The sequence below is a fragment of the Equus quagga genome, chromosome 13, assembly GCF_021613505.1.
Source record: "Equus quagga isolate Etosha38 chromosome 13, UCLA_HA_Equagga_1.0, whole genome shotgun sequence".
NCBI classification, from domain to species: domain Eukaryota; kingdom Metazoa; phylum Chordata; class Mammalia; order Perissodactyla; family Equidae; genus Equus; species Equus quagga.
Window position 1 is genome coordinate 23,833,441 of NC_060279.1, and position 25,786 is coordinate 23,859,226.

The 25,786-nt window shown below is 35.8% G+C and overlaps 1 protein-coding gene across 1 annotated transcript in view; it reads left to right on the top strand.

The window, feature by feature from the left end:
* INTS7 (integrator complex subunit 7) overlaps positions 1 to 25,786 on the top strand; it is a 91,577-nt gene that overhangs the window by 32,436 nt on the left and 33,355 nt on the right. The window contains exons 8-12 of the mRNA XM_046683180.1: positions 12,771 to 12,888; positions 17,392 to 17,526; positions 19,786 to 19,883; positions 23,804 to 24,043; positions 25,643 to 25,780. Coding sequence (XP_046539136.1) covers positions 12,771 to 12,888; positions 17,392 to 17,526; positions 19,786 to 19,883; positions 23,804 to 24,043; positions 25,643 to 25,780 — 729 coding nt within the window. The remainder of the gene's footprint in view (positions 1 to 12,770; positions 12,889 to 17,391; positions 17,527 to 19,785; positions 19,884 to 23,803; positions 24,044 to 25,642; positions 25,781 to 25,786) is intronic.

A 25,786-nucleotide genomic window follows, 5' to 3' on the forward strand; every position in this document is an offset into this window, starting at 1 on the left:
CAATTTTAAATAGGGTGGTCAGGGGAGCCCTCACTAAGAAGTTGACATTTGAGCAAGGACCTAAAGGAGGGAACACCAACCTCATGGGCCTCTGAAGGAGGAGCGTTACCAGCAGAGACCAGCAAGAAAGAGCCTGAGGTGAGAGCATCCATGAGTGTGAGGTCAATGTGACTCTAAATAAGGGGAGATGAGTAGGAGATACTGTTAGACAGATGGTTGGATGGAGGAGCAGATCATTTAGACCCTTGAGTCCTTTGTAAGGACTTTTGATTTTTACTCTGCATGACATGGATTGCCATTGGAAGATTTCAAGCAGAGGACATTATCTTTTTTTTTTCAATTGAAATATATTTGACATATAACATTGTGTAAACTTAAGGTGTACAACATGTTAATTTGATACATTGATATATTGATATATTGTAATATGATTGCCATTGTAGCAATAATTAGCACCGCTATCAAGTTATGTAATTATCATTTCTTTTTGCTGGTTAGTATAATCAAGTTCCAGTCTCTTAGCAAGTTTGATAATTATAATACCATGTTGTTGTCTGTGTTCACTATACTGTGCGTTAGATCGCTGGAACTTATTTACTACTTGTTGCAAGTTTGTACCCTTAGGTAACATCTGTGCTATCTCCGATCCCTACCCCCAAGTCAGACAGAGAAAGACAAATATTGTATGGTATCACTTATACGTGGAATCTGAAAAGGCCATACTCAAAAACAGAAAGTAAAATGGTAGTTACCAGGAGATAGGGGTTAGGGGGCAGAGGACATAACCTAAGTCTAAAGGTCTCTCTCTGGTTTAGCTATGTTGAGACTGGATTGAAGAGGCTCAAGGAAAGGAGAAGGGAGAATATTTAGGAGGTGATTATCAATAATCCAGTTAGGAAATACTATGGTTACCTGAAACAGGGGGTTGTGGGGGTAGCAGTGAGAAGTGGTAATATTCTGGGTATATTTTAAAGGCAAAACTGATGGGTTACTGTCAGGCTATATAAAGAGTATAAAAGAAAGAAAGGATGACGCTAAGGTTTTTGGCTTCAACAGACTGACTTGGAATGAGTAAGACCCTGGGAGGCTTATTTCTTGAAGAGAAGATCAGGAGTTCAGTTCTGAGTATATAAAGTTTATGGTGTCATACATCCAAATGGCGATGTCAAGGGCATATGAGTCTGGAGTTTAGTGAATACATCTAGCTGAAGTTAGAAATATGAGAGTCATCAGTTTATGGGTGGTGTTTAAAGCCATGAGACTGGATGAGTCATCTAGAGGGAGAATATGGATTAGAGATTTAGGGAGTGATGAAATGAGAAAGAACCAGCAAAGGAGCCTGATAAGAAGCAGCCAGTAAGAGAGGAGATAAGTCAGGATAGTATTGTTTTATAGGAAGAAGGCTGTGATCAACTGTGTGAGATGCAGCACTGTATTCTCCAAGATGAATACTGATAATTCACCTTTGCATTTAGCAGTATGAAGTCATCAGTGACCTTAATGAGAGTGATTTTATTGGAGTATTGTGGGTAAAAGAGTGATTGGAGAAAACAGGAGAGATATAGGAGACAGTGAATACAGACAATGTTTTTAAAGGAGTTCTGCTCTAAAGGGAGCGGAGAACTGAGATGGTACTGCTAAAGAGTATATTGTTTGTTTGCTGTTTGTTTTTTTTATCGTGGGAGGAGTACAGCACATTTTATATTGATGGAAATGACCCGATAGAGCAAAATTCGTGAATAAGTGAGACTAGAAGGGATCCAGTGTACAAGTGGATGCGCTCTATCTAGTTCACATAGGGACAGGAAGGAAGACAGAGTAGTACAATCAAGCATTGCTTCACAAGGGGAATACATTCTGCGAAATGCGTTTTCAGGCGATTTTGTTGTTGTGTGAACATTGTAGAGTATACTTGCACAAACCTAGATGGTATAGCCTACTATACTCTAGACTATATGGTACTAATCTTATGGGACCACTATCGTATGTGTTGTCCATTCTTGGCCAAAATATCATTATGCAGCGGAAGACTGTATATGGGCAGTAATGTAGGTGGGTGGGTAGACATTGTATAAGAACTTGTAGAAAGTCTCTTGTGATTGTTTTTATTTTTTTAGTTAATTAAGAAACATCATAAGGTGTGAGTGAGAATGGAGGATGCAAAATGAAAGGTTTGAAGAAACAAATGCAAATAAACTGGCGAAATAAAGGATTGCCAGATAGTTAAGATATTTTGAGTGACACAATATGTGGTGTCTGGCATATACATAAAAATGCTTTTTTAAGAGTAGTTCTAAAAACCTATATTAAAGGTAAGATTATTCCAGTTTTCCTTCTTGTATACTTTAACAGACTGTGTTGTTGGGATTATGCTGTCTTAATAAAATGAATTGTGAGCTTTCTCTTTCTTTACTCTGGAGTAGTTAAGAGCTGTGACAGAAATTTTCAATCTCCTGAAGGTATAGCTTAAAAAGTGCCATAAGTCCATCTGAACCTGGAACTTTTTCCAGAGACAGTGTTTTGAGAATGTTTCCAATTACATTGTTATTGCCCTATGAAAGTTTTCTACTTCTTCTTGTGTCAGTTTTGATAATTTTTCCATTTAATTCATTTTTCAGATTCATTAGTATCAATATGAAGAACACTTTATAATTTTTAGTGTCTCTGTATTTGTAATTTCATTTTATTCTTATTATTGCGTTTGTGTTTATATCCCCCTTTTCTGGACTAGACTTGCCAGAAACATGTCTTTCTTATCTTTTTCGAGAGTTTGGCTCATTTATTTTTATTCTTCTTGTTTAATAATGAAAGCACTTAAGGCTATCAGTTTTCGTCTTAGTGCAGATTGGCCATATTCCATAAATCATCTCTAGTGTTCTCATTGCTATTAATTTGAAATGTATTTTTTTAAAGTCAGATTTATTGTGATATGATGTATTTACAGAAGCCTTTCTAGGTATACAGTTCAGTGAGTTTTGACAAATGTATATAGTTTTGTAGCAACCACCACAATTGAGATATAGAACATTGTCATCACCCCAAAAAGTTCCTTTAGGCCTGTCTGTAGTCTGTCCTTCTCCCACCCCCTGACTGCCACCGATCTGATTTCTGTCCCTGTAATTTTCCTTTCCAGGATATAAATGGAATCATACAGTATGTAGCCTTTTGGGTACGGCTTCTTTTACTTAGCCTGATGCTTTTGATATTCATACATGTTGCATGAAGCAGTAGTTCACTCCTTTTTGTTGCTGAGTACGGTCCCAATGTATGGACACACCACCATTTGTTTATCCATTCACAAGTTGATGGACGGTTGGATTTTCCCTTTTTTTGGCTCTTATAAATAAAGCTGCTATGGTACAGGTCTTTGTAGGACATATCTTGGGTAAATAAATACCTAGGAGTGGAATTGCTGGGTTGTGTGGTAAGTGTGTTTAACCTTGTAAGAACCTGCCAAACTGTTTTCCATAATGGCTGTACCATTTTACATACCCACCAGCAATGTATGAGAGTTCTGGTTATGCATACTTGCAAGCACTTTTTATTGTATGATTTTGTAATTTTACATATTTTAATAGGTTTGTAGTAGTATCTCATCATGGTTTTAGTTTGCGTTTCCCTAGTGACTAATGATGTTGAGTATCTTATAGGCTTGTTATCCATATCTCTTCTTTGATGAGGGGCCTATTCTAATCTTTTACGTGTTTTTTAAGATTATCTTCTTGTTTTTGAGTTCTTATATATTCTGAATATGAATTCTTTATCAGATGTGTATTTTGCAAATATTTCCTGCCAGTATATGCCTTTAATACAGTATCTTAAAGAGCAGAAGTTTTTTATTTTGATGAAATCCAGTTTATCAATTTTTTTCTTTTTTGGGTTGTGTTTTTTGTGTTTTCTCTAGGAAATCTTTACCTAACTCAAGGTCACAAAGATTTTCTCTTATGTTTTCTCCTAGAGATTTTAGAGTTTTAGGTTTTATGTTTAGCTCTCTGTGATCCCTTTTGAGTTGACTGCTGCAAATGGTACAAGGTAGGAATCAAGGTGCATTTGGATAGCCAGATGTTCCAGCACCATTTGTTGAAAAGACTGTCCTTTCTCCATGGGATTACCTTAGCATCTTTGTTGAAAATCAGTTGACCTTATCTCTATAGGTCTATTGCTGGATTCTATTCTGTTCTTTTGGTCTGTGTGTCTGTGCTTAAGTCAGTAGTACATTGTCTTGATTACTGTAGCTTTAAAGGAAGTCTTGGAATCAGGTAGTGTCACTCCTCTACCTTTGGATTTCTTCTTTGAAATTATTTTGGATATTCTAGCTCCTTTGCCTTTCCATATAAAATTTAGAATCAATTTGTCAATTTATTTCTTCCTTCCTTCCTTCCTTCCCTCCCCTCCCCTCTCTCCCCTCCCCTCCCTCCCTCCCTTCCCTTCCTTCCCTTTCTTTCTTTCTTTTTGGGAAGACTGGCCCTGAGCTAACATCTGTGCCTGTCTTCCTCTGTTTTCTATGTGGGGCACCTGCCACAGCATGGCTTGATAAGCGGTGCTAGGTCTACGCCTGGAATCCGAACCAGCGAATCCCAGGCCGCCAAAGCAGAGCGCACAAACTTAACTGCTATGCCACCGGGCTGGCCCCTGAACTTGTTAATTTCTGCAGCAAAGCCCACTAGGATTTTGACTGGTATTTGCATCTCTAGATCAATTTGAAGAGAATTGACATCTTAATAGTTTTGTTTTCTGATCCAGAGCATGCTATAACTTTCCATTTATTGAACTCATCCTTCATTTCTCATCAGCGGTTTTTAGTTTTCACTATACAAATCTTGCACATATTCTGTAGACGTACCTATAAGTATTTTATGGTTTTTAGTGGTATCATAAAGTTTGTTTTTTCTTAAATTTCCATGAGAGCAATTTTGATTTCCTCTTTGACCCTGGAATTAATTTAAATAATGTTTTCTCTTTATTCTTTTTTTCCAGTTTTATTGAAATATAATTGACATACATCAGTGTATAGGTTTAGGGTGTACAGCATGATGGTTTGAGTTAGATATATTATGAAATGATTACCACAGTAAGTTAAGTTAGCATCCATCATCTCCTATAGATACAATAAAAAGAAAAAGCAAAGAAAGAAAACAATTTTTTTCCTTATCGTGAGAACTCTTAGGATTTACTCTCTTAACTACTTTCATATATATCATAAGACACTATTAACTGTAATCATCATGTTGTACATTATATCCCTAGTAGTTACTTATATTATAACCAGAATTTTCTGTTTTTGAACTGATTAGCTTTTTATATTTGTCGGTGGAATTTTTGTTGTTGCTAACCTTTTGTTATTAATTCTTAATTTTAAAGTTTCTTTGTGGCCCAGTATAGGATCACTTTTTGTAAATAGTTCATGGGATTTGAAAAGAAGGTATATTTTCTATATAATATGTTCTATATAATTATATAGAAATATATTTCTATATTTTTATTTCTATTCTATATATTTTCTATTCTATTATTCTATTATTTATATTTATATATTTATCTATAATATATAGATAATATACAATATATGTTATGCATTATATATTATTATAATTAATATTATAATAGCATTCAATATAAAGCTATATAGAATCTACTTTATTAATGATATTACTCTAGTGTACTATATCTTAAATTAGTTTTTTCTCTTTGATCTGAGAAATTTTGATAACTCATTAGCTTCTCATGCCAATTTATATATAACAATTTTAACTTAAAAATGTTAATGCTACTTGTTCCACAGATAAAACTTTTATTAAAATTAGAGACTCCTCTCTCTCTTTTTTAAAGCTTTTTGCCTCAAATTCTTTATGTATTGTTAATATTACCACTTGTTTATTTTTCTTTGCATATATCGATCAGGTCTTTGCCAATTTTATGCTTGACTTTTCTCTGTCATTTAGGTTTGATTCTTATCAAGAGCGTATGTATGGTTAAATTTATCTCTTTAGACTTAATCTAAATCTTTTTTAATAGTATAATATAACTTGTTTACATTTATTGATACAACTGAGGTTTTTTATTTACTTCTTCTGTCTTCTTTTCTGCTGTTTATAATGCATTCTTTTTGTTTCCTTTGTTCTGTTACTTTCCTGTTATTTTGATCATTTTCTTTGTTCCTATATTCTCTAGTGAATTAAAAGATTTTAACATGCTAATTAAACATTATTTTTACTTTCCCTATCTCTGTATTCAATATATATTAATATAAGAACTTGTGTATCTCTTTTAAGAATGAAAAGTATGGCGGTTGAAATGTTGCAAATTTTAGCAGGCTTAAATTCTCTTTTTTCCTCCCCTTCATTCCCCTCCCTCCACACATCTTTTAAAATAATCTGGAATTTAATTACCAATCATCATTTTTTATGCTATACATAATAAATTTTTTCATAGTATTTGCATTGAACTTTACAACCACATTAATGTTACTTAAATGTTAACTGTTTTGTGGATTTTACAGGTTACTAATGTTTCTTTATTATACCACATCTTCCCTTGAGTATTTATTCTGATTTATCTTTCCTATAGCTTTTTTCTTTGGTTATTTTGAATTGAAAATATATATTTTTTAATATTTGTCTCTCCCACAAAGAATTTTTTCCTACTGTGCCTGAAACCAGACCATGTTGATTTTAATTAAATGGATTTGGTCAAATAATCGTTTTTTCAAAGCCTAGATATATTTTTGAAAATATTGAAATAGAGCAGGGAGAAACAGTTCTAATGATTTAACCCTTAAAAGTAGTAGTTTGTTGGGGCTGGCCCCGTGGCCGAGTGGTTAAGTTCGCGCGCTCCGCTGCAGGCGGCCCAGTGTTTCGTTGGTTCGAATCCTGGGCGCGGACATGGCACTGCTCATCAGACCACGCTGAGGCAGCGTCCCACATACCACAACTAGAAGGACCCACAACGAAGAATACACAACTATGTACCGGGGGGCTTTGGGGAGAAAAAGGAAAAAATAAAATCTTTAAAAAAAAAAAAAAAGTAATAGTTTGTTGATTTCAAATTTGAATTTTCCTCTCAATTACCAAGAATAATTATTTTTTTCCTAGGGCTTCCTCCCTCCCTCTTTTCTTTCTGTCTTCTTTCCTTCCTCCCTCTCAGCCAGTCTTACCACTGCTGATTGATTTTTGAGTTTTGGTATTTCAAGTGCAAATTGTGTCCATTCCATTGCTACTTTTACTGGTGTGTTGGTAGGTATTATAATTTCCATGTGGAATCAAATATTCCAGGTTTAAAGGAAATGCTTTCATTGTGAATGTTTCAAAAACCTGAAGGAAGGAAAGGCCTAAATCAAGGCCCAAGTGTAGTGCGTTATTATTACGGTAGTCAAAAACAGACTTAATTTCATAGGAACAAAAATGTTTTTTCATGTGTTTATATTTTTCTTTGGAGTTTTTTATGCCTTGTGAAGATAAATATCTATTTTAGTTGGTGCTGATCTGTATTAATAGTGTATACTATTCTGATGTTATAGTCTTATCTAAAGAGGTTGATTTATGTAACCTCTGTGTTACAAAGCAAAAGATTATTTGTTCTGGATATTCTCAAAGACATAATTTTATTTTTGGCTTTCTCTCTCCTGTGAGTTCTGATTTGTACCTTACCTGATACTAGAAGGAATGACAACTTAAGCCTGAGAAGTCGTTCTTTTCATCTTTTTCCTTGTAGTTGGTACAATAAGATAGACAATTTAGAGTTGTTATGTCTCTGACAGAGTACTTTTAAACATAACACTTTTCTTTGCTTTAAAGATTATAAACTTTTTGCCATGTTCCTTTCTGGAACACTTCCCTGGTGGCCGGTCCCATTCTAGGGTGGAGGAGAAGCCCCTATTTAGGAACTGACCCAGAAAACAGTAATTCAGGACAGAGCCTCGGTTGAGCAGTGAGTTAAACCAGCATGGAGAGAGAAATTCAGAGCAAAGAGTCAGTGAAGAAGACGGTGGTGGGGAGTGAGATGGGGGCTCCATTTGAAGAGTCGGTTTTCTCCTTTTTTACTGATGTGAAAAATGGTTCTGGTACGAACAGGTTTGTAGGAGGTAATGTCCTTGAAACAGAAACTTGAACCAGAACCAGATTTCATCGTGGAGATATGATTGATGTGCCATGTCTGGGGAAGTTCACGATGTGCTCTGTTAAGCTCACTAATTTTGAATTAACAAGCCTTTAAATCAGTGTGTGTTTACTGAGAGCATTTTAGGTACCCAAGACTGGGCTAAGTGACAGAAACTAGAAGATAACATAGTAAATAATTTTATCATAAGATTTTTCTAACATTTTGTTTAGTTTTTCAAATAGTAAAAATCTTCTTCCTTCTTTAAAATTGCTAATATCATTATCTTATATAAAATGTCTGGCTTTCCTTCTCGATTATTCCAAAAGGTTAAATGTCTGTTATACACAGAGCACTCTATAGGGCATCATTTTGAATACATGTAAATACAGGACACAGTCCTTAACCTCTGGAGCTGTTTGGTTGAGTATTTTATTCCTAAGTACAAGCTAATTAACAATACAAGGCAGGACAGTTTAGGCAATAAAAAGTGGATAAATGAAAATGGCTTAGGTATTTGAATAAGTAACTAAAAACTGTAATATTACCTAATCACAATCACTTTTTAAAAAATGCTTTCTTTTGAACTTCAAAAACATCTACATCTGCTTTTCCTTTTTTTTTTAAAGATTGGCACCTGAGCTAGCAACTGTTGCCAATCTTTTTTTTTTTTATTCTTGTCCCCAAAGCCCCCCAGTATATAGTTGTAGATTCGAGATGTGGGTGCCTCTGGCCGTGCTATGTGGGATGCCGCCTCAGTGTAGCTTGATGAGCAGTGCCATGTCCTCGCCCAGGATCCGAACCGGCGAAACCCTGGGCTGCTGAAGGGAGCGCAAACGTAACCACTCAGCCATGGGGCTGGCCCCTGCTTTTATTTCTTCATCCCCTACTTTTTATCTAAGACACTTTCATTTAGATCTCTTTCCCTATCACTTTGCTTAGGTACTTAAAAGCTCACTAGTCTTCTTCTTAATACTAAATCCACAGGCTTTTTCTGCCTTTATCATCTTTTCTTTGAATATATTGGACACTCAACCTACCCTTTCTCTTGGCTTCTTTGGCACCTAACTATTCTCACTCATTCTTTCTACTGTCTAAAGGGTACCTTCTCTGTATTCTTCACTACCCCTTTTCCTCAGAGTTGAATCTTTGAGTTGAGTTGAGTCTGAGTGCTTCCTTCCATTTATTTTCTGCTGTTCTGATGGCTTCCCCTAACATCAGTATGTGCATTCTCCAGCAGTCTAGTCCTTTTACCTGACGTTCTGAATTGCTCTCCAGCATAGTAGCTTGTAGAGGTTGCAAAGTGCTTTGACTCTCAGTAGCTATTTAATCTTACAGAAATAGATGTCACCCCTGCTTATATATTATTTTAAATTTTTATTCATTTCTTTTAATGCCAATGAATTCATGTGTCACAAGCTACAAAAGGATATATAGTAAAATATTTCCCACTTCTTGTGCTGCCATCCACTCAGCTTCTTCGCCCAACGGCAATCAATGTCTCATTTCTTGTATGTTTTTCCAGAGAGGTTCTGTTGAAAACAGCCATTCTGTATAAATCTTTACCCCATTTTACAAAGAAGTTGAGATTCAAAGATTCAGTAATTGGCTTGGATCACAGATATGGTAAGTGGCAGAGCCAGAATTCTAATGTGAGTCTTCCAATTAAAAATCTGCTGTATCTCAGATTCCAAATGCCTCGTGGATAGTTCTTCTTGGACTTCATAGCTCTTCCTGTTTTCTATCCTTCTTCTGAAATTAGCTTATCCCCATAAATTCTCAGTCTTTGTAAATAGAATTAACATTGTCTAATCATCAGATTTGGAATTTTGTAATAATCATTGAATCCTTTTTGTTTGTTCCCTTCTATATAATCTCTTTCAAAACATCTCTCATATGCTACCCTCCATTCCTACAACCAAGCTCTAGTTCAAGCCGTCATCAATGCCACTTGCCTGGATTGCTGCCGTAGGCTGTAGGTTGGCTCCTTAACTCAGCTCTTTGTTAACTTGTTCCATTTACTATTGCCAGAATAATCTTCCCTAACAATTCAGGTGACGTTCCTCTCCAGTGGCTTCCTTTTTCAAGTTAAATTACTCTGCCTAACTTTCAAGGCCCTCTATAGTCTGGCCTAATCTTTCCTATTCAGCGTTTCTCTCCTAGCGTTCATCACTTTTGGACATATCTCCTCTTAGGCCACAAATAAACACTCCATATTCTGGCCTAATTGCCACAATTTTTATTTGCATCACCTAGACTGTCTTCCCTTCCTATCTTTCAAGGCCATTTCCATTTCTTCCATGATAATTTTTGCTGCTGCTGTTTTTGTTATTAACTAGGTCTTTCTTTCAATTGAAAAAGTATACGTAGACTTGATAGAAAATGCACCACGTTCAAAAGTGTACAATATGTGAAATAAAAGGCTGTCTTCCATCTGTTCCCTCAGATCTCCTCTGCAGAGGTGATCACTGTTACTAGTTTCCTATGCCCCTTCCTGAATTTTTTCATCCGTATGCAAGCATATGTATGTCCCGTCTTTTTTCTGTACAAATGAAAATATACTATATGCATGTTCTGAACCTTTTATCACTTAACAGTGCATCTTGGGGAACATCTCATATTAGAATACAGATCTACTGCATTCTTTCACTGGCTGTGTGGTCCTCCCTTTATATTCCCAGTCCCCCACTGATGGACATTAGAGTTGTTTCCAATACTTCTACTGTTACTATTTACATTGCTTCATTGACCGGTTTGTAAAAAAAAAAAAAAAATCACCTTTGTGAACATAAACTTCTAAAAGAGGAATTTTGAGGCTCAATGATACATGCTTTAAAATTTTTATATTTAATGCTAATCACCCACCAATGAGTTTTACATTTTACCTTTCTATCAACAGTGTGTGAGAGCACCTATTTCCCCATGCTATAAATATTAAACTTCAGTCTTGGCCAATCTGATTAGTGAAAATCAGCTCTTATTTTAATTTAAAATTTTCAAATTATGAGTGAGGCTTAACATATTTAAAAGCCATTTTTATAAATTTTATCTGTGAACTACTGATTTTTCTATTGAGTTGTTTGCTTATTTATTAGTAAGAACTTTTCATAAATTAAGATTGTTGGGCTTTTGTTGATCTTACATGATATGAAGTTTTTTTCCAGTTTTGTCAGTTATCTTATTTTACTTTTTCTTTTCCCATCTTAACTCTTAGTACTTTTTTCAGTTTTGTTGTTTGTTTGCCACAAAAAAGAAACAACGGTCTAGTTTAATTTTACCCAGATGACTGGCCAGTTGTCCTTGAACTATTTATTGAATAATCCCTCTGATTGGAAGTGCCATTATCATATATCCTGTGTGTGTTTGAATCTATTTCTGGGACCAGTTCTCTCCTTGCTTTCTCTGTCCATGAGTAGGAAAAAGTTCTTTGACGTCTATAGGTTTATTATACATTTTAATATTTGGTAGAGCTTCTTTTGTCTCTCATTATACTTTCTCAGAATTTTTCTAGATATTTGCTAATTTTTATTTTTCTGTATGATCTTTAGAAGCAGATTATCTAATTCCCCCCTCAAGACTTTGTTGATATTTTTATTTGGGTCATATTAAATGTATTGTTTAACCCTTTCTGAAATTTTATTTTTAATTTTTTCCCCTAGTCTTTAAATTTTGCTTACTTTCTGAATCTTTCTCTTTGTGGGAGTATGAGAATAGGTTAATTTAACAGAGTATTTATATTATATTTAATTTGACCATTTATGTTACATGCAGTAATGTCATGGAGTCCTGCAAGTAAGTATATAGGATGAGGCAAGAGTCACTATACTGTGAGCATATATTTATAGTTGACTGCACTGAAAGAAAAACTGGTATCTTGTTTTTAATAATACCTCAGACCACCTTAGTCAGGAGTAGAATAAATGACCTGAAATGGAGGAGGGTAGGTAGCTCACTCCCTTATAAACCAGATAGAATGCCATACTATTATCATTATTATTTTTTTTTTTTGAGGAAGATTAGCCCTGAGCTAACATCTGCCCCCCAATCCTCCCCTTTTTATTGAGGAAGATTGGCCGTGAGGTAACATCTGTGCCCATCTTCCTCTATCCTTATTTTTTAAAAATATACATATATGACATAATATTCATGTCTCTCAGGTAAGCAAAATATGGTGGAAGTTCTGCTTGTGAGGACTAAATAATACATAATTCAAAGAGGTCTTAATAAGTCATTCATCAAGACTTTTTTTAATAGGCTTTATTTTTTAAAACTTGTGTAGCTTTACAGAAAAATGGAGAAGATAATACAGAGGTTTCTCATAGACCCACACTCAGTTTCCCTATTGTTGATATTTTACATTAGTATGGTACATTTGTTACAATTAATGAACCAGTATTGACACATCATTATTATTAACCAAAGTTCGTACTTTGTTCTAGTTGCTTTAGTTTTTAGCTGGTGTCCTTTTTCTGTTCCAGGAGCCCATCTAGAATGTTGCATTATATTTAGCTAACATACCTCCTTAGGCTCCTCTTGACTGTAGCAGTTTGACTTAAGTTTTTTATCATGGAAAAAAGTTACAATTTTTCTAAAAGCTAGAAAATTTAAAACGAGTAGACAATTTCAAAGTCTATTGATGTTTTAATTTCTGTGTTCCTTTCTCTTCTGCATTTCAGGCACTCTGTGAATGTGCCCTCCAGACTCCTTATGACAGCTTAAAACTTGGGATGTTGTCTGTCCTCTCCACGCTGTCAGGGACCATCGCCGTCAAACATTACTTCAGCATAGCTTCGGGTAAGGAGAAGAAAGGAGATAATACATAGATAATGTGCCAATCCCTTTATTCATGTTACTGTTTTAAGTTGTTTCCTCTATAAAGCTTTAGAATCAGGAAAGGTTTCAATCTCATACTTGGTTATATGCTAGTGATTTATTTGAAAATGATTTCTTAACAAATGCCTATACTAATAAAATCTTGCATCCTTGATCTTAAGGATATTGTTTGTAATAGATTTTCCCTTTTTTGAGTTATATATGGGTTAAACATTATTTTTGAGAATGCTTAAAATAGCTGGTTTGCTTTTGTATGTCTCTGACTCAAAATGCCCTTTGGATTTAAGTACATTTCAAAGGCCAAGTGGTGGTAAATTTTAAGAGCAAATGTCATGCGCTTCCTTTTAGGGATGTTATCCCTCTGGAAAATGATTAAAATAAAACTTTACGCCGGTTCAATAGTGCTTTCCTAGTTGCCTGTTCAAGATGATTTAACTCCAAAATGCCTTTATTAATGCCTGGTCAGGAGCTTGCTTACTTAACAGACTTAAGGCCAAAGTTGTTTGTTGTTTTGTTTTAATGCAAGTTTTATGGAATCTCTGTTGCTTCCTTTTCTAGTCAGTTAGTTAGATTTGAATTAATTAAAGAACTACAATGTACGTGTCCTTTTTATGGCACAGCATATGAACTTACTTGGTAAAGGGAATTCCTGCCATCTAAGCCCTGATAGGAAGCTGAAAAGACCTGATATTCTATTGCCAAGCCTCGCTGCCAGCTAGGGTGCACATGTGTGGTTTGGACTCAGCTTATCATTTTCATACCGCAGACTGAATTGGGAACCTGTAACAAGAAGAAGTAGGGATGTGGGAGAATCCATTCTGGTGATATGGCAATGACCACAGCAGCATCCAGTTTCCAGGGTTCGCTGTAGCTGTGGATGTTTGCTATATCTGATACCTTTGGCAGCACTGTAAGCTGTGACATCAAGGAATCAGTAACAATGGCAGTGATGTCTTCACTGGATTCATTCCATGCATGGTTTGGGCTCTGATCTTGGTTGGTGTCTAGCCTTGCATTTTTCCTGTCTATTTTCTGCACTGAGTTTTCCAGCCTTTCCAATAATTCTGAGGTACTTCTGTATCAGTTATCTCTTGCTACATAATAAATCACCTCAAAACTTAGTAGCTTAAAACCATGACTATCTTATTTGCTCTGAGTCTGCATATCAGCAATTTTGATGGCCTCAGCTAGGCAGTTCCGCTTGTCTCACCTGGGCTCACTCACAACACTGCAGTCACTTGGAGCCTTGACCACACTCGATGGTCTCGGGGCCTCGTTCACAGCTAGAGGTAGAAAGGCTTTCAGCTGAGGCACCCTGGTTCTCCTCCATGTGGCTCTCAGCAGGCTAGCTTGGGCTTGTTTACATATGCGCTCAGGAGTCTAGCTGCAGCCGAAAGAGGGCAAGCCACCAACACACAAGCACTTTTCAGCACTTTGCTTACACATTTTTTAATGTCTCCTTGGCCAAAGCAAGTCACATGGCCAAGCCCAGATAGTAAAGAAATAAACACTTCTTAATGCAAGGAACTGGAAATTACATTGCAAAAGGGCATGCCTACAAGGGATGGGAGAGATCATTGCAGCCTTTTTTATCGAAAATCTACCGTATACCCATTGTGCTTTCAATAAATTCTTCTTCTGCACAAATCAGCCAGTTTCAGTTTCTTAGCTTGCAGTTAATATTCTTGACTGACATCACACTTTGAAAGAGCTGCAGTAGGCAGAGTATTGGTTGTATCTTATAATTTATAAGAGCCGTCCCATACAAGGTCTCATTGCTTCTGTACAAGTAGCCTTTCGATTGAGGCACATGCAACGGAGTTTATAAGTATTGAAGCTGAGGCTCACAAAGTTTCAATATGTCCAATGTCACGTACTAATGAAGCGCCTGAGCCTAGGCCTGAACCCAAGGGTTCTGACTCAGGATTCTTTTTTATACTAAACTGACTTGTTTAGTCAAGATGGAAGGTGACTTTCTTTTTCTTTATTTTTTACTTCCAAAGACATTTCTACATTGTGTCAGGTTATAATCGTCAGTCAGTTCTCAAGCTAGATATTTTATTTGTCCTTTTATTGAATTTTGTTAAATTGCAGTTTGTTTATGGAATTAAGCAAAAGGCTTAAGTAACCAGACTTGGTGATGTTCACAAGAAATAAAAGTCAGGGATTTTCCAAAGTTAGATTATTTCCATAGATAATAAATGTTTAGTATATTTTCATTGATTAGATGTTTTTTGATATAACCAGGATAGTTTGTAAAAGAAACTTAAATTTAGTGTGTCTAAATTATTGCTAGCAAATGGATCTTAAGCGTGTAAGATGTTCAGTGTCACACATGCCTAAGAAAAATGCCAATTAAAACAACACCTAAATACTTTACCAGTCCATCAGATTTGCAAAGATTCAGAAGTTTGATAATATGCTCTGTTGACAAGGGTGTGGGTAGACAGGTATTCTCACTCATTGCTAGTGGAAATGTAAATTATTAAACCTCTGCATAGATGATTTAGAAATACTCATCCAAATTGTAAATAACCCAGAAATTCCACTGCCAGGAATTTATCTTACTAATATATTCACACATTTGAGAAGTGACATATATACAAGGCTATTCATAGCATCACTGTATGCAATAGCAAAATATTATTCATCAATAGCAGATGCCATAGCATAAAAAGGTCCATCCATAGAGAACTCATGAAAGAAATTATGATACATAACTCCAATAGAAATCAATGCAGTTTATTTTTTAAAATGACATAGAATAATCTTCATGATGTATTGTTTAAAGAGAAATAAAGCAAGATGCAAAACAATGTAAAAAGGAAAAAGAAAGAAAGAAACACGTATTCTTACAAATTGACAGACTCTCTGGAATGATACATCAGAAACTGATAACACTGGGTGGATGAGGAAAACTTTTCACTCACTAACGTTTTGCCTTCTTCTATTTGTTGAACCTTTCGAACCATGTGAATTTACGTTAATAAATAATTTCTAAATAAATAAAAATTAAATTAAAAATGATTTTATCTGTAAAAAAATTAACATAGAAAAATGCTCAAAAATATTGTATTTTAAAGACAGAATATTGGTCAATTTCTGCTTATCCTGATTATGAATTTTTAAATTGTATTGGTCTACATAGGGGAAAAAGATTTAAAAGAAATATTCCAGAAAGTTAACAGTAAGGTCGTGCTGGGTTGTGGGATTTGGGATGATTTTTGTTTTTTTCTTTGGATTCTTCTGTTTTTTCTAAGTTTTCTGTGATGAGTCTTGATAGGACAGAGCAAGTTGCAAAACATGTTTGTAAGTTTACAGGTGAATCTGCATTGTCCATATCACATGGGCAAGAAAAATAACAGAGGAAATAATGATTTCTGCAGTTTTGAAAAAAATGAACATGTATTTTCGTCTTTCTAATGCTTTGCCTATTTTAGAAACATTGAGGCTTTACCTAAGCTAGTACTTTTATGTTAAACTGGAAATCAATAAGGTGACCATATGTGCCACAGTGCCTGGGATAGTCTTGGTTTATGCCGGTTGTAACTAGTAATAGTGTCTCTTTCAACCTCAAAAAATATGATCACCCTTGGTATGAGAGACAAGGTTGAAGATGGTAGGAATCATGGAAAAATAAGCAAGGGAAAGGAAGACAGGAATGAGAGACTGCTAAGAAGTTGAATAAGCTTTAATCTCCTTATTTTTTTGAAACCTACTCACTTATAACTGAGATCTTCTCTATGATAAATAAAAACATTCACAGCATAAACCTTATGTTGCAGAGTTTCAAGTGTGAATTTAAAAAGTTGCTGCAATCTATAGCATAGAACTTAAGGTATAAAGCATGAGGGTTAGTGCATAAGTAACAACTTTTATGACCTTGATGGCAAGATGCTTAAAATCTTTGGGCTTCAGTTTCTTCTGTAAAAATAGGGTGTTGAATCAGATGAGCCCAAAATCCTTACCAGCTCTGAAATTGTGAATTCTTATGTAAACCTTTTGAGATATAACTATATGCCAGCAATTGAGGTAGGAAAAGCAAACAAAATTTTTATTTCTCTTTTCTTTCCTCTCTTGAAGGTAAGATGTTATTTGACAAGAAGCCTGTGGCGACATCCATTTTAATGAGAATCCGTTTGAATTCCCAAGATACAATCTATAGTTGTTTTGGCTTTTGCTGTGTTCCTTAGTCAGTTTTTATTAATAGTTTTGTGGGAAAGTCCTATATTGATTTTAGATCTTAATCATTACAAAACTGTTAGCACATACCTTTTCTAAGTACCTTGACAGGAGAAAGAGAAATGGTGATGTATATTGATAATGAGCTAGAGGTAGAAAATTTTGTTAAAGTTTGTTGTTAGGAATTTTCTCTTGAAAATGAGAAAAATGAACCTATAAGCTGAACTGCTTTTGAACCATATAAATGAATTAAATCTATACTACTTTTCTCTACTTGTTTAGGAAATGTAGGTTCTTCCCCCAGATCCTCTGATTTAGTCAGATTAGCCCAAGAATGCTGTTACCATAGTAACAGGGGCATTGCAGCTCATGGAGTGAGAGTCCTAACTAACATCACCGTCTCTTGTCAAGAAAAAGGTAGGTTTGACCAGGACTGACATTATGGATAAACTTTTGGATTGGAGCTTGGGCAGAATTATGTGTTTGTTTGGTTTTTTAATCCCTTATTATTTTTAGCCTGTGTGCTTTTCTGTGTTAGTTACATCCTTCTGAAGTGTTCTTAGAGCAAATTTTCTCAAGACTACTTAATCTGTTGAAAAAGAAAAGAAAATATATGAGGACCTTGGAATTGGGATTGTGGAACTGAAAGGTTTTATGGAGCATTTCTCATTTCCTTCCACTGCTTACCTTTGCATGTATGGTGCTGTGGATAGGGATTGCTTATGACTCTATACTGTGATATAAGACAATTTGTTCACCTGTACAAAAACCTGGAAAATTTAGGAAAAAGCGTCTTATATTATCAAAGGGCTTATATAACGAATAATTTCCCCCAAGGGCAAGTGAATTAACAGAGTAATGTGAATTAAATTTTCATGAAATTTATCTCTAGGTATCTATAGCATTAAACTGATTTGCGTGATTAAGGACATGCATAGAAAATAACGCATGAAAAGATGCTGTAGTACCACTATTATATACACCTAGGGAGGTCGTTCTTTATGGTCCTACTTAAAACATTAATAAGATTATATGGGGTCTTCATTACTTCCTAATAGTGGTTCAGCTTTCAATAGAAAGTTACATCCTAGGTTAAAATGGACTTGCATAATTTATGTCTAGTTAGGAAGATTAACACATACCACGTGGTTTGCCATTCCTAGTATTTTCCTTAGCTAAGCTGGTGACACTGTTTCAGTGATGCTTTATTTGTACCTTTGTGGCTTTAGCTCTTGACTTAATAAATATAGATGTAAAATATATTTTTTTAATATTAGTTTCTGGTGTACAACATAATGATATTATATTTCTATATATTGCAAAATGATCACCACAGTAAGTCTAGCTAACATCCATTACTGTATATAGTTATAAAAATTTTTTCTTGTGTTGAGAACTTTTAAGATCTACTCTCTTAACAATTTTCAAATATGCAATACAGTATTATTAACTGTAGTCACCATGCTGTACATTACATCCCCAGGATTTATTTATTTTATAACTGGGAGTTTGCACCTTTCAACCCCCCTCACCCTTTTCTCCCAACCCCCACCCTCCCACCTCTGGCAACCACCAATCTGTTCTCTGTATCTATGAGCTTGGGTTTTTTATTCATTTGTTTATTTATTTTAGATTCCACATGTAAGTGAGATTATACGTGTTTGTCTTCCTGTCTGACTTATTTCACTTAGCATAACGCCCTCAGGCTCCATCCATGTTGTTGCAAATGGCAGGATTTCCTTCTTTTAATGGCGGAATAATATTCCATTGTGTGTGTGTGTGTGTCTGTGTCTGTGTCTGTGTCTGTGTGTCTGTATGCATGCATATATGTGTATCATGTTTTCTTTACCATTCATTCATTGATGGACACTTAGGTTGTTTCCATATCTTGGCTATTGTAAATAATGCTGCAATGAACATGGGGGGTGCATATATCTTTTCAAAATAGTGTTTTCATTTGCTTTGGATAAATAGAAGTGGAATTGCTGGATTATATGGGAGTTCTATTTTTAATTTTTTGAGGAACCTCCATACTGTTTTCCGTAGTGGCTATAGCAATTTACATTCCCACCAACAGTGCATGAGGGTTCCCTCTTCACATGCTGGCCAACACTTGTTATTTCTTATCTTTTTGATAATAGCCATATCTAACAGATATCTCATTGTGGTTTTGATTTGCATTTCCCTGATGCTTTAGTGATGTTCAGCATCTTTTCATGTACATTTTGTCCATCTGTATATCTTCTTTGGAAAAATATCTACTTAGATCCTCTGCCCAGTTTTTAATGGAATTATTTTTTTTTGCTATTGAGTTGTATGAATTCTTTATATATTTTGGATATTAACCCCTTATCAGATATATGATTTGCAAATATCTTCTCCTATTTGTAAGTTGCCTTTTCATTTTGTTGATGGTTTCCTTTGCTATGCAGAACTCTATCGTTTAATGTAATGTATATATTTTTATAATCTCTAATAAAGTAGTGAAAATATCAAAGTCTGAAGATAGCCTTTAAATTTCATAAGTAATGCCACGTGTACTTTTTCAGGAAGGTTAGCATTACACATTGAAGTGTTTCCTATGTTAGACCTCTTAACGTTTTTTTTCCTAAATGCGTATGTGTGCATTTAATCATCTGTGCTTGACCACTGTAAAACTTAGTGTTTTTCCTCTAGACCTTTTGGCACTGGAACAAGATGCGGTCTTTGGCCTGGAATCCCTCCTGGTACTTTGTAGTCAAGATGATAGTCTGGGTGCTCAAGCCACTTTAAAGGTGAAAACATCAGTTATTTTAATATAATGTCTCTTTTCATTGCCTAAACTAGGAATTGGCAATCTTTCTGTAAAGGGTCAGATAGTACATATATTAAGTTTTGCAGGCCATACACTCTTTGTCACAGCTACTCAGTTCTACCATTGAAGGACAAAAACAGCCATGGGCAATGTGTGAAAAAAAGGAAGTGTGATGGGTAGCCGAGTTCCTATAAAATTTTACTTACAAAAAGCAGGCAGGATTTGACCCAAGGGCATTAGCTTGTCAACTCTTGGCTTAAACAAACATTTGCCTCTATCTTCACTTTCAAAACTAGCATTTTGACCAATGTTATTCCAAAAGACAAAGTAAAAATCTGAGCTTTGGCCTATTTTAAGTTGTAATAAACACATATAATGGTTGTAGACAATATAAAGAAAAGTTAAATAGGCAGAGCTCCTTCACTTTGGGAAGTTTGTAATCTGAGGTAACACTGATAAGATCACAAAAAACTGATGAAATAATTGTAGCTAAATTCATAAATGTATAAGTGTATATTAATTTCCTGAGTATAGAAACCCTAGTTTTTAAACCAAGTGAAGAATTATTGTAAAATTTTTCACTTTCATTTAATTATAGAAATCATCTTAGAGATATTTAAGATTTTTAAAATATAAAGTGAAGCTACTCTTACTGGAGTGAAACATGAAATATAATTTGTGATGGTATAAAATTAATAGGAAAAATAGGGTTAATAGAAGTAAAAGTTAAGTAGACATTGGAGAATATGAGAACTATAGCTTGTCTAAGGTTTGGTTTGAAGGAAGTCAAGACTTATTTTAGCATGTTAAGAGAAGGTATGATGTGGTCATAGTGATGAGCAATAAAGATATTAGTACTGATGAGGATTTTTAGGCTGGTTAATTTTAAAATGGTTTATGATGAGGATTTTTAGGCTGGTTAGTTTTAAAACTACAGATGAGATTCAGGCTCCAAGGAGTGGAATTTGTTTGCCCCTTTGTTGGGAAACATTTACATTTCTAAGGGAAACCTCTATCTGTGAAGATGCCTCCCTCTCTGTGCCAGGAAGAAGGGGGGATGGTCTTATCTCTAGAAGCTATTAATCAATGCCAGAGGCAAGAACTTAAGTTGGTTACTGTCTGGCAACCTCATGTAACTGACCCCCCCCCCCCACAAATACTCCTTTGTCTTTAGCTGAGGATAAAATTCAAGCAGTGACTTCTGCCATTTACTCAATCCTGTTTGATTCTTATCTAAAAGTTGTGGGACCGCCAAATGGCCGGACCCTATGGGCACTGATACCCCTTTAACTTTTTTACATATTCTTTGTCTTGTAAAGAGATAACTCACATACCTATGCCTTAAATTTGGCTCTAACCCTCAACTTGGGGCAGCAGCAGGAGCTCTGACTGCCCGTGGGTCTTGTCCCCACACACCAGCTCTGCCTGCCCATGGGTCCTGTCCCCATGCCAGCGGGGGCAGCAGCAGGAGCTCTGCCTGCCCGTGGGTCCTGTCCCCACGCACCAGCTCTGCCTGCCCATGGGTCCTGTCCCCATGCCAGTGGGGGCAGCAGCAGCTGCTTTGCCTGCCCATGGGCCCTGTCCCCATGCTACACTATTCTCTAAATAAAAGAGCACTACTGCCAGATCTTAAGAGTCTAAGAAATCTTTCTTTCGACTCCTCGGCTCACCGACCCCGCATCAGTACCATTAAATAAAAGCTGATAATCAAGGGGCCAGCCCAGTGGTGTAGTGGTTAAGTTTGTGTGCTCTGCTTCAGCGGCCCGGGGTTCACTGGTTTGGATCCTGGACACAGACCTATGCACCTCATCAAGCCACACTGTGGTCGTGTCCCACATACAGAATAGAGGAAGATTGGCATGGATCTTAGCTCAGTGACTATCTTCCTCAAGCAAAAAGAGGAAGATTGGCAACAGATGTTAGCTCAGAGCCAATCTTCCTCCCCAAAAATAAAGCTGATTATCAAGAAGTGGGGAAGGAAGTGGACAACATGTGTTTGGCAAGTGATTCATCCCCAGAATCCCTTTGGAACCACAATACATTTATTTAAAAGTTTAAAAAAAAGAGAGTAAACCAAATCCTTTTCCCACCAGTTGTCAGTGTCAAAGCACTGGACTCAGGACAGTGGGACATACATAGATGGTCAAGAAAGGTCCCTGTATAAGAGCAACTCCCCATCTAGAGAATACTGACATTTATGTAAGGGATAATAATCCCAAGCAGAATCCAGTAAGTTCTCTGGTAGTACAAACAAAAGTGCAATTCTAGTGAGAAGACAGAGTTGAGAGCGATTAATTTCAACTAAGGATATTAGGGAAGACTTGAACATAGATGTCATAAGAGTTGAGCCTTGAAAGATGGATTAGAATTTCAGTACAGTAATGTGCTGCATAGTGACATTTCAGTAACTGACGGACCTCATATACAATAGTATATACAACTGTATAGGCTAGGTGTGTAGTAGGCTACACCATCTTGGTTTGTGTAAGTATGCTCTGTGATGTTCACAATGACAAAATTGCCTAACGATGCGTTTCTCAGAACATATTTGTGTACTTAAGCAACACATGACCATATTGAGGAAAGATCATTTGAACCCAAGGGACCACTGTTAAAAGACGTGAAAGCAGAAATGTACGTGTTATGTTGGAAGAATGGTGAGTAGCCCCTGTGGCTGGAGGACATGATATGAGATTGGAAAAGTAGTTTGCAGCTTGATCATGGAGAATATCAAATACTACGCTAAGCAGCTTTGGCTTGATTCCATAGGTAGTGAGGAGACATTAAAATTTTGAAGTAATGGACATACTCTAACCTTTGTTGTATTATTATTATTTAAGTGTGTCTGTTATGTGTCAGACTTGTTGAAGGCTTGTATATACATTTCTTTCAATCTTTACAATAACCCTGTCTAGTGAAATTTGTTCTCCTTGTATACTCATGAGGAAATTAAGACTCAGGGAGATAAAATAACTTGTTCAAAGACCTAGCTAATACAAGGCAAGCTCCTTCAACTCTGGGTCTGTCAGACTCTAAAGTCATCATTATGTCTTCCTAACATCTGAAAGCCACATGGTTGTAATATGAAGGGTGGGTTAATGGGCCCATCTTTTCAAGAGGTTAGAATTAGGGAGAGATTATGTTGTGGTAGAGAGAATGGAAAGAAGCTAAAGAGGTGGATATTAGAGACTTGACAAAAGAGGAAATGACTAGATTTAGCAACCAGTTGGCTATGTAAAAGTGAGAGGACTGCTGGGTTTCTACTTTTGGTAGGTAGGATATTACTGATGCCGTTACCTAGCCTGAATAGAAGCTCTAAAGGCAGTTGGTTTGTAGATTTCAGTTGAGAAATAAGAGAGGAAATTAGAAGACTCTTCCCCACATCAGTGTGCTTAAGAGTAACCTGGGGCACTTTTTTTAAACTGCAAACTCTCAGTAATGCAAACACCGAAAAAAAAGTTAATCTATTAAGTTTGGGATGGGTAGGGCCAGGAATCTATTTTTATTAGCATCCTAGGACATGCTGGCACAGGTAAGTTTACAAACCACACTTTAGAAGCAGTTCTTGAAAAGTAATGAAAGTGTAGTAATGGTGACATTCAATTGGCATATATTTTGCCTCCTCAGTGTTATACCTTGTGATTTTCATCTCAACTCTTTTTTTAATAGTCTTAGATTGAAATGAGTGGTTAATGTACAGTCCTGATGTGTTATTTTAGTTTTAAACATTGTACATTTTGCAGATCCTAATATGGGATTCAATATGTCTTATGTTTCTTATAAAGAAAAATGTTATACCTACAAAAAAGCTTTCTTAATAACTTATACAAAGTTCTGTTCTTTGAAGCTTCATTTAATACCTTTAAAGTGTAACCGATCCATTTTCTATTCAATGTGCAGATTGCTCTGAATTGTATGGTGAAGTTGGCCAAGGGCAGGCCCCACCTTAGCCAATCAGTGGTTGAGACCTTGTTGACTCAGTTGCACAGTGCTCAGGATGCTGCCCGGATCCTGATGTGCCATTGCCTGGCTGCCATTGCCATGCAGCTGCCGGTGCTGGGCGATGGAATGCTCGGTGACCTCATGGAGCTCTACAAGGTGATTGGACGATCGGCCACAGACAAGCAACAAGAGCTTCTGGTAAAGAGCTGCTTTTTGAACCTGCTGTGGATGAATAGAATCCAGTTTAGTTGGAATTACTTTAAAAAGTCAACATTACTGTTTGACTTCACTTAAAAAGCAAAACAAACAAGTTAAAATAATTATCTAAGACCAAGAGCATGTTGAAGTCAAAACAGAATTGAAACCATAATCTTTTTTACTAGTTCCACTTTTGATTTAGAAAGCCCTATTTAGTTCAAATCTGAAACTGCTTTCTTCCTAAGTTCTGTCTAGTCAGCTTAGTGTAGCCAAAGTCTTCAGTCTGATGTTTTTGTTTTATTACAAGGAACAAAATGAAAATGAATTTTTTTTCTTTCTTATACAAAGCAAATAAATAATGAACTAAACTCTGTTTTGTACTTCCAAAAATATAAGTGAAAGACCTAATGATAACAGTGACCACAAATTAGTCCACATTCCTCTTTTTCCAATCCAGGACCTCTTTAGCTGTTTAGGATCCCTTTAAGTTTCAGTATAGTCCTAGCGTTGGGAGATGAGCATGCTTTAGAAAGAAATAGAAGGCAAGGAAGTTATAGAATAATGTTTAGTTGAAAATTCTCCAGGGCTGAGAATAGGCTACCCTCTAAATAGACATAAATTAGATGTAAGCCTTAAATTGGCCACTCTATGTTGTTTGTGCTCATCCAGATTTAGGGCTTAGGAAAAAGTGTAATGAAATTACCTACTCAAGAGCGGTTTACATGTAATCCTCCGGGGGGCATTATGTAAAAGATTGCCCCCATCTCATTTGCTATCAGGAAAAGTTACTCTGATGACGAGGTGACAGTGGTAATGGGAATGACATCATTCAGTTATCACAATATGTATGGATCTTTGTATGTATCAGCTTTGGAATACTAAGAAGCAGTTAGCCAAGTTTATTTTTTCTTGAATCCACATTCTTGGCTAATGTTCCTTATCCTTTGTTTGTTAGGACTACTTTAAGGCAATTTTCAATTATGAAATATAATATTCAAAAACTGTCAGGAATAATATGAAAATTCTTGCATCCATCACCTATCTTAAGAAAAAAATGTCACCAGTACTGTTGAATTGTACATCCCCGTGTACCTCCCTGGGAGTGTCTTCTTCCTTCTCCCAGAGATAACCACTGTCCTGAATTTGGTGTTTATTATTCCCATGCATGTTGTTATACATTTACTACCTAAGTAATATGCAACATTATTTTGCATATTTTTAATATTATATAAATGTTATCATACTACATGTAATCTTTTGCATTCTGCCTCTTTTTACCTGTTTTGTGAATCATCTATATTGATAAGTGTACCTCCACTTTATCCATTTCACTGCTGTATAGTGTTTCATTGTGTGATTATATCATAATTTATTTATATTTATAGGCATTGTTTCCAATTATTTGCTATTATAAACATTGCTCTGAGCAATGGAATAAATTAATGACTTCAAAGTAAAAAATTAATAAATGTGAAAAGAAAAACGTCGTTCTTTTTTGATGGGCTCTCATGAGTTTTTCTCTCTTTTGGGTAAAGTTATCAATGACATTGGATAGAATTAATGATTTTCTTGATTTTCTTACTTCTTGCTCAATCTTAGGTGAGTTTGGCCACTGTGATTTTTGTAGCCAGTCAGAAAGCACTGTCTGCTGAAATAAAGGCAGTAATTAAGCAGCAGCTTGAAAGTGTCTCCAATGGGTGGACTGTATATCGAATTGCCAGACAGGCATCCAGAATGGTATGT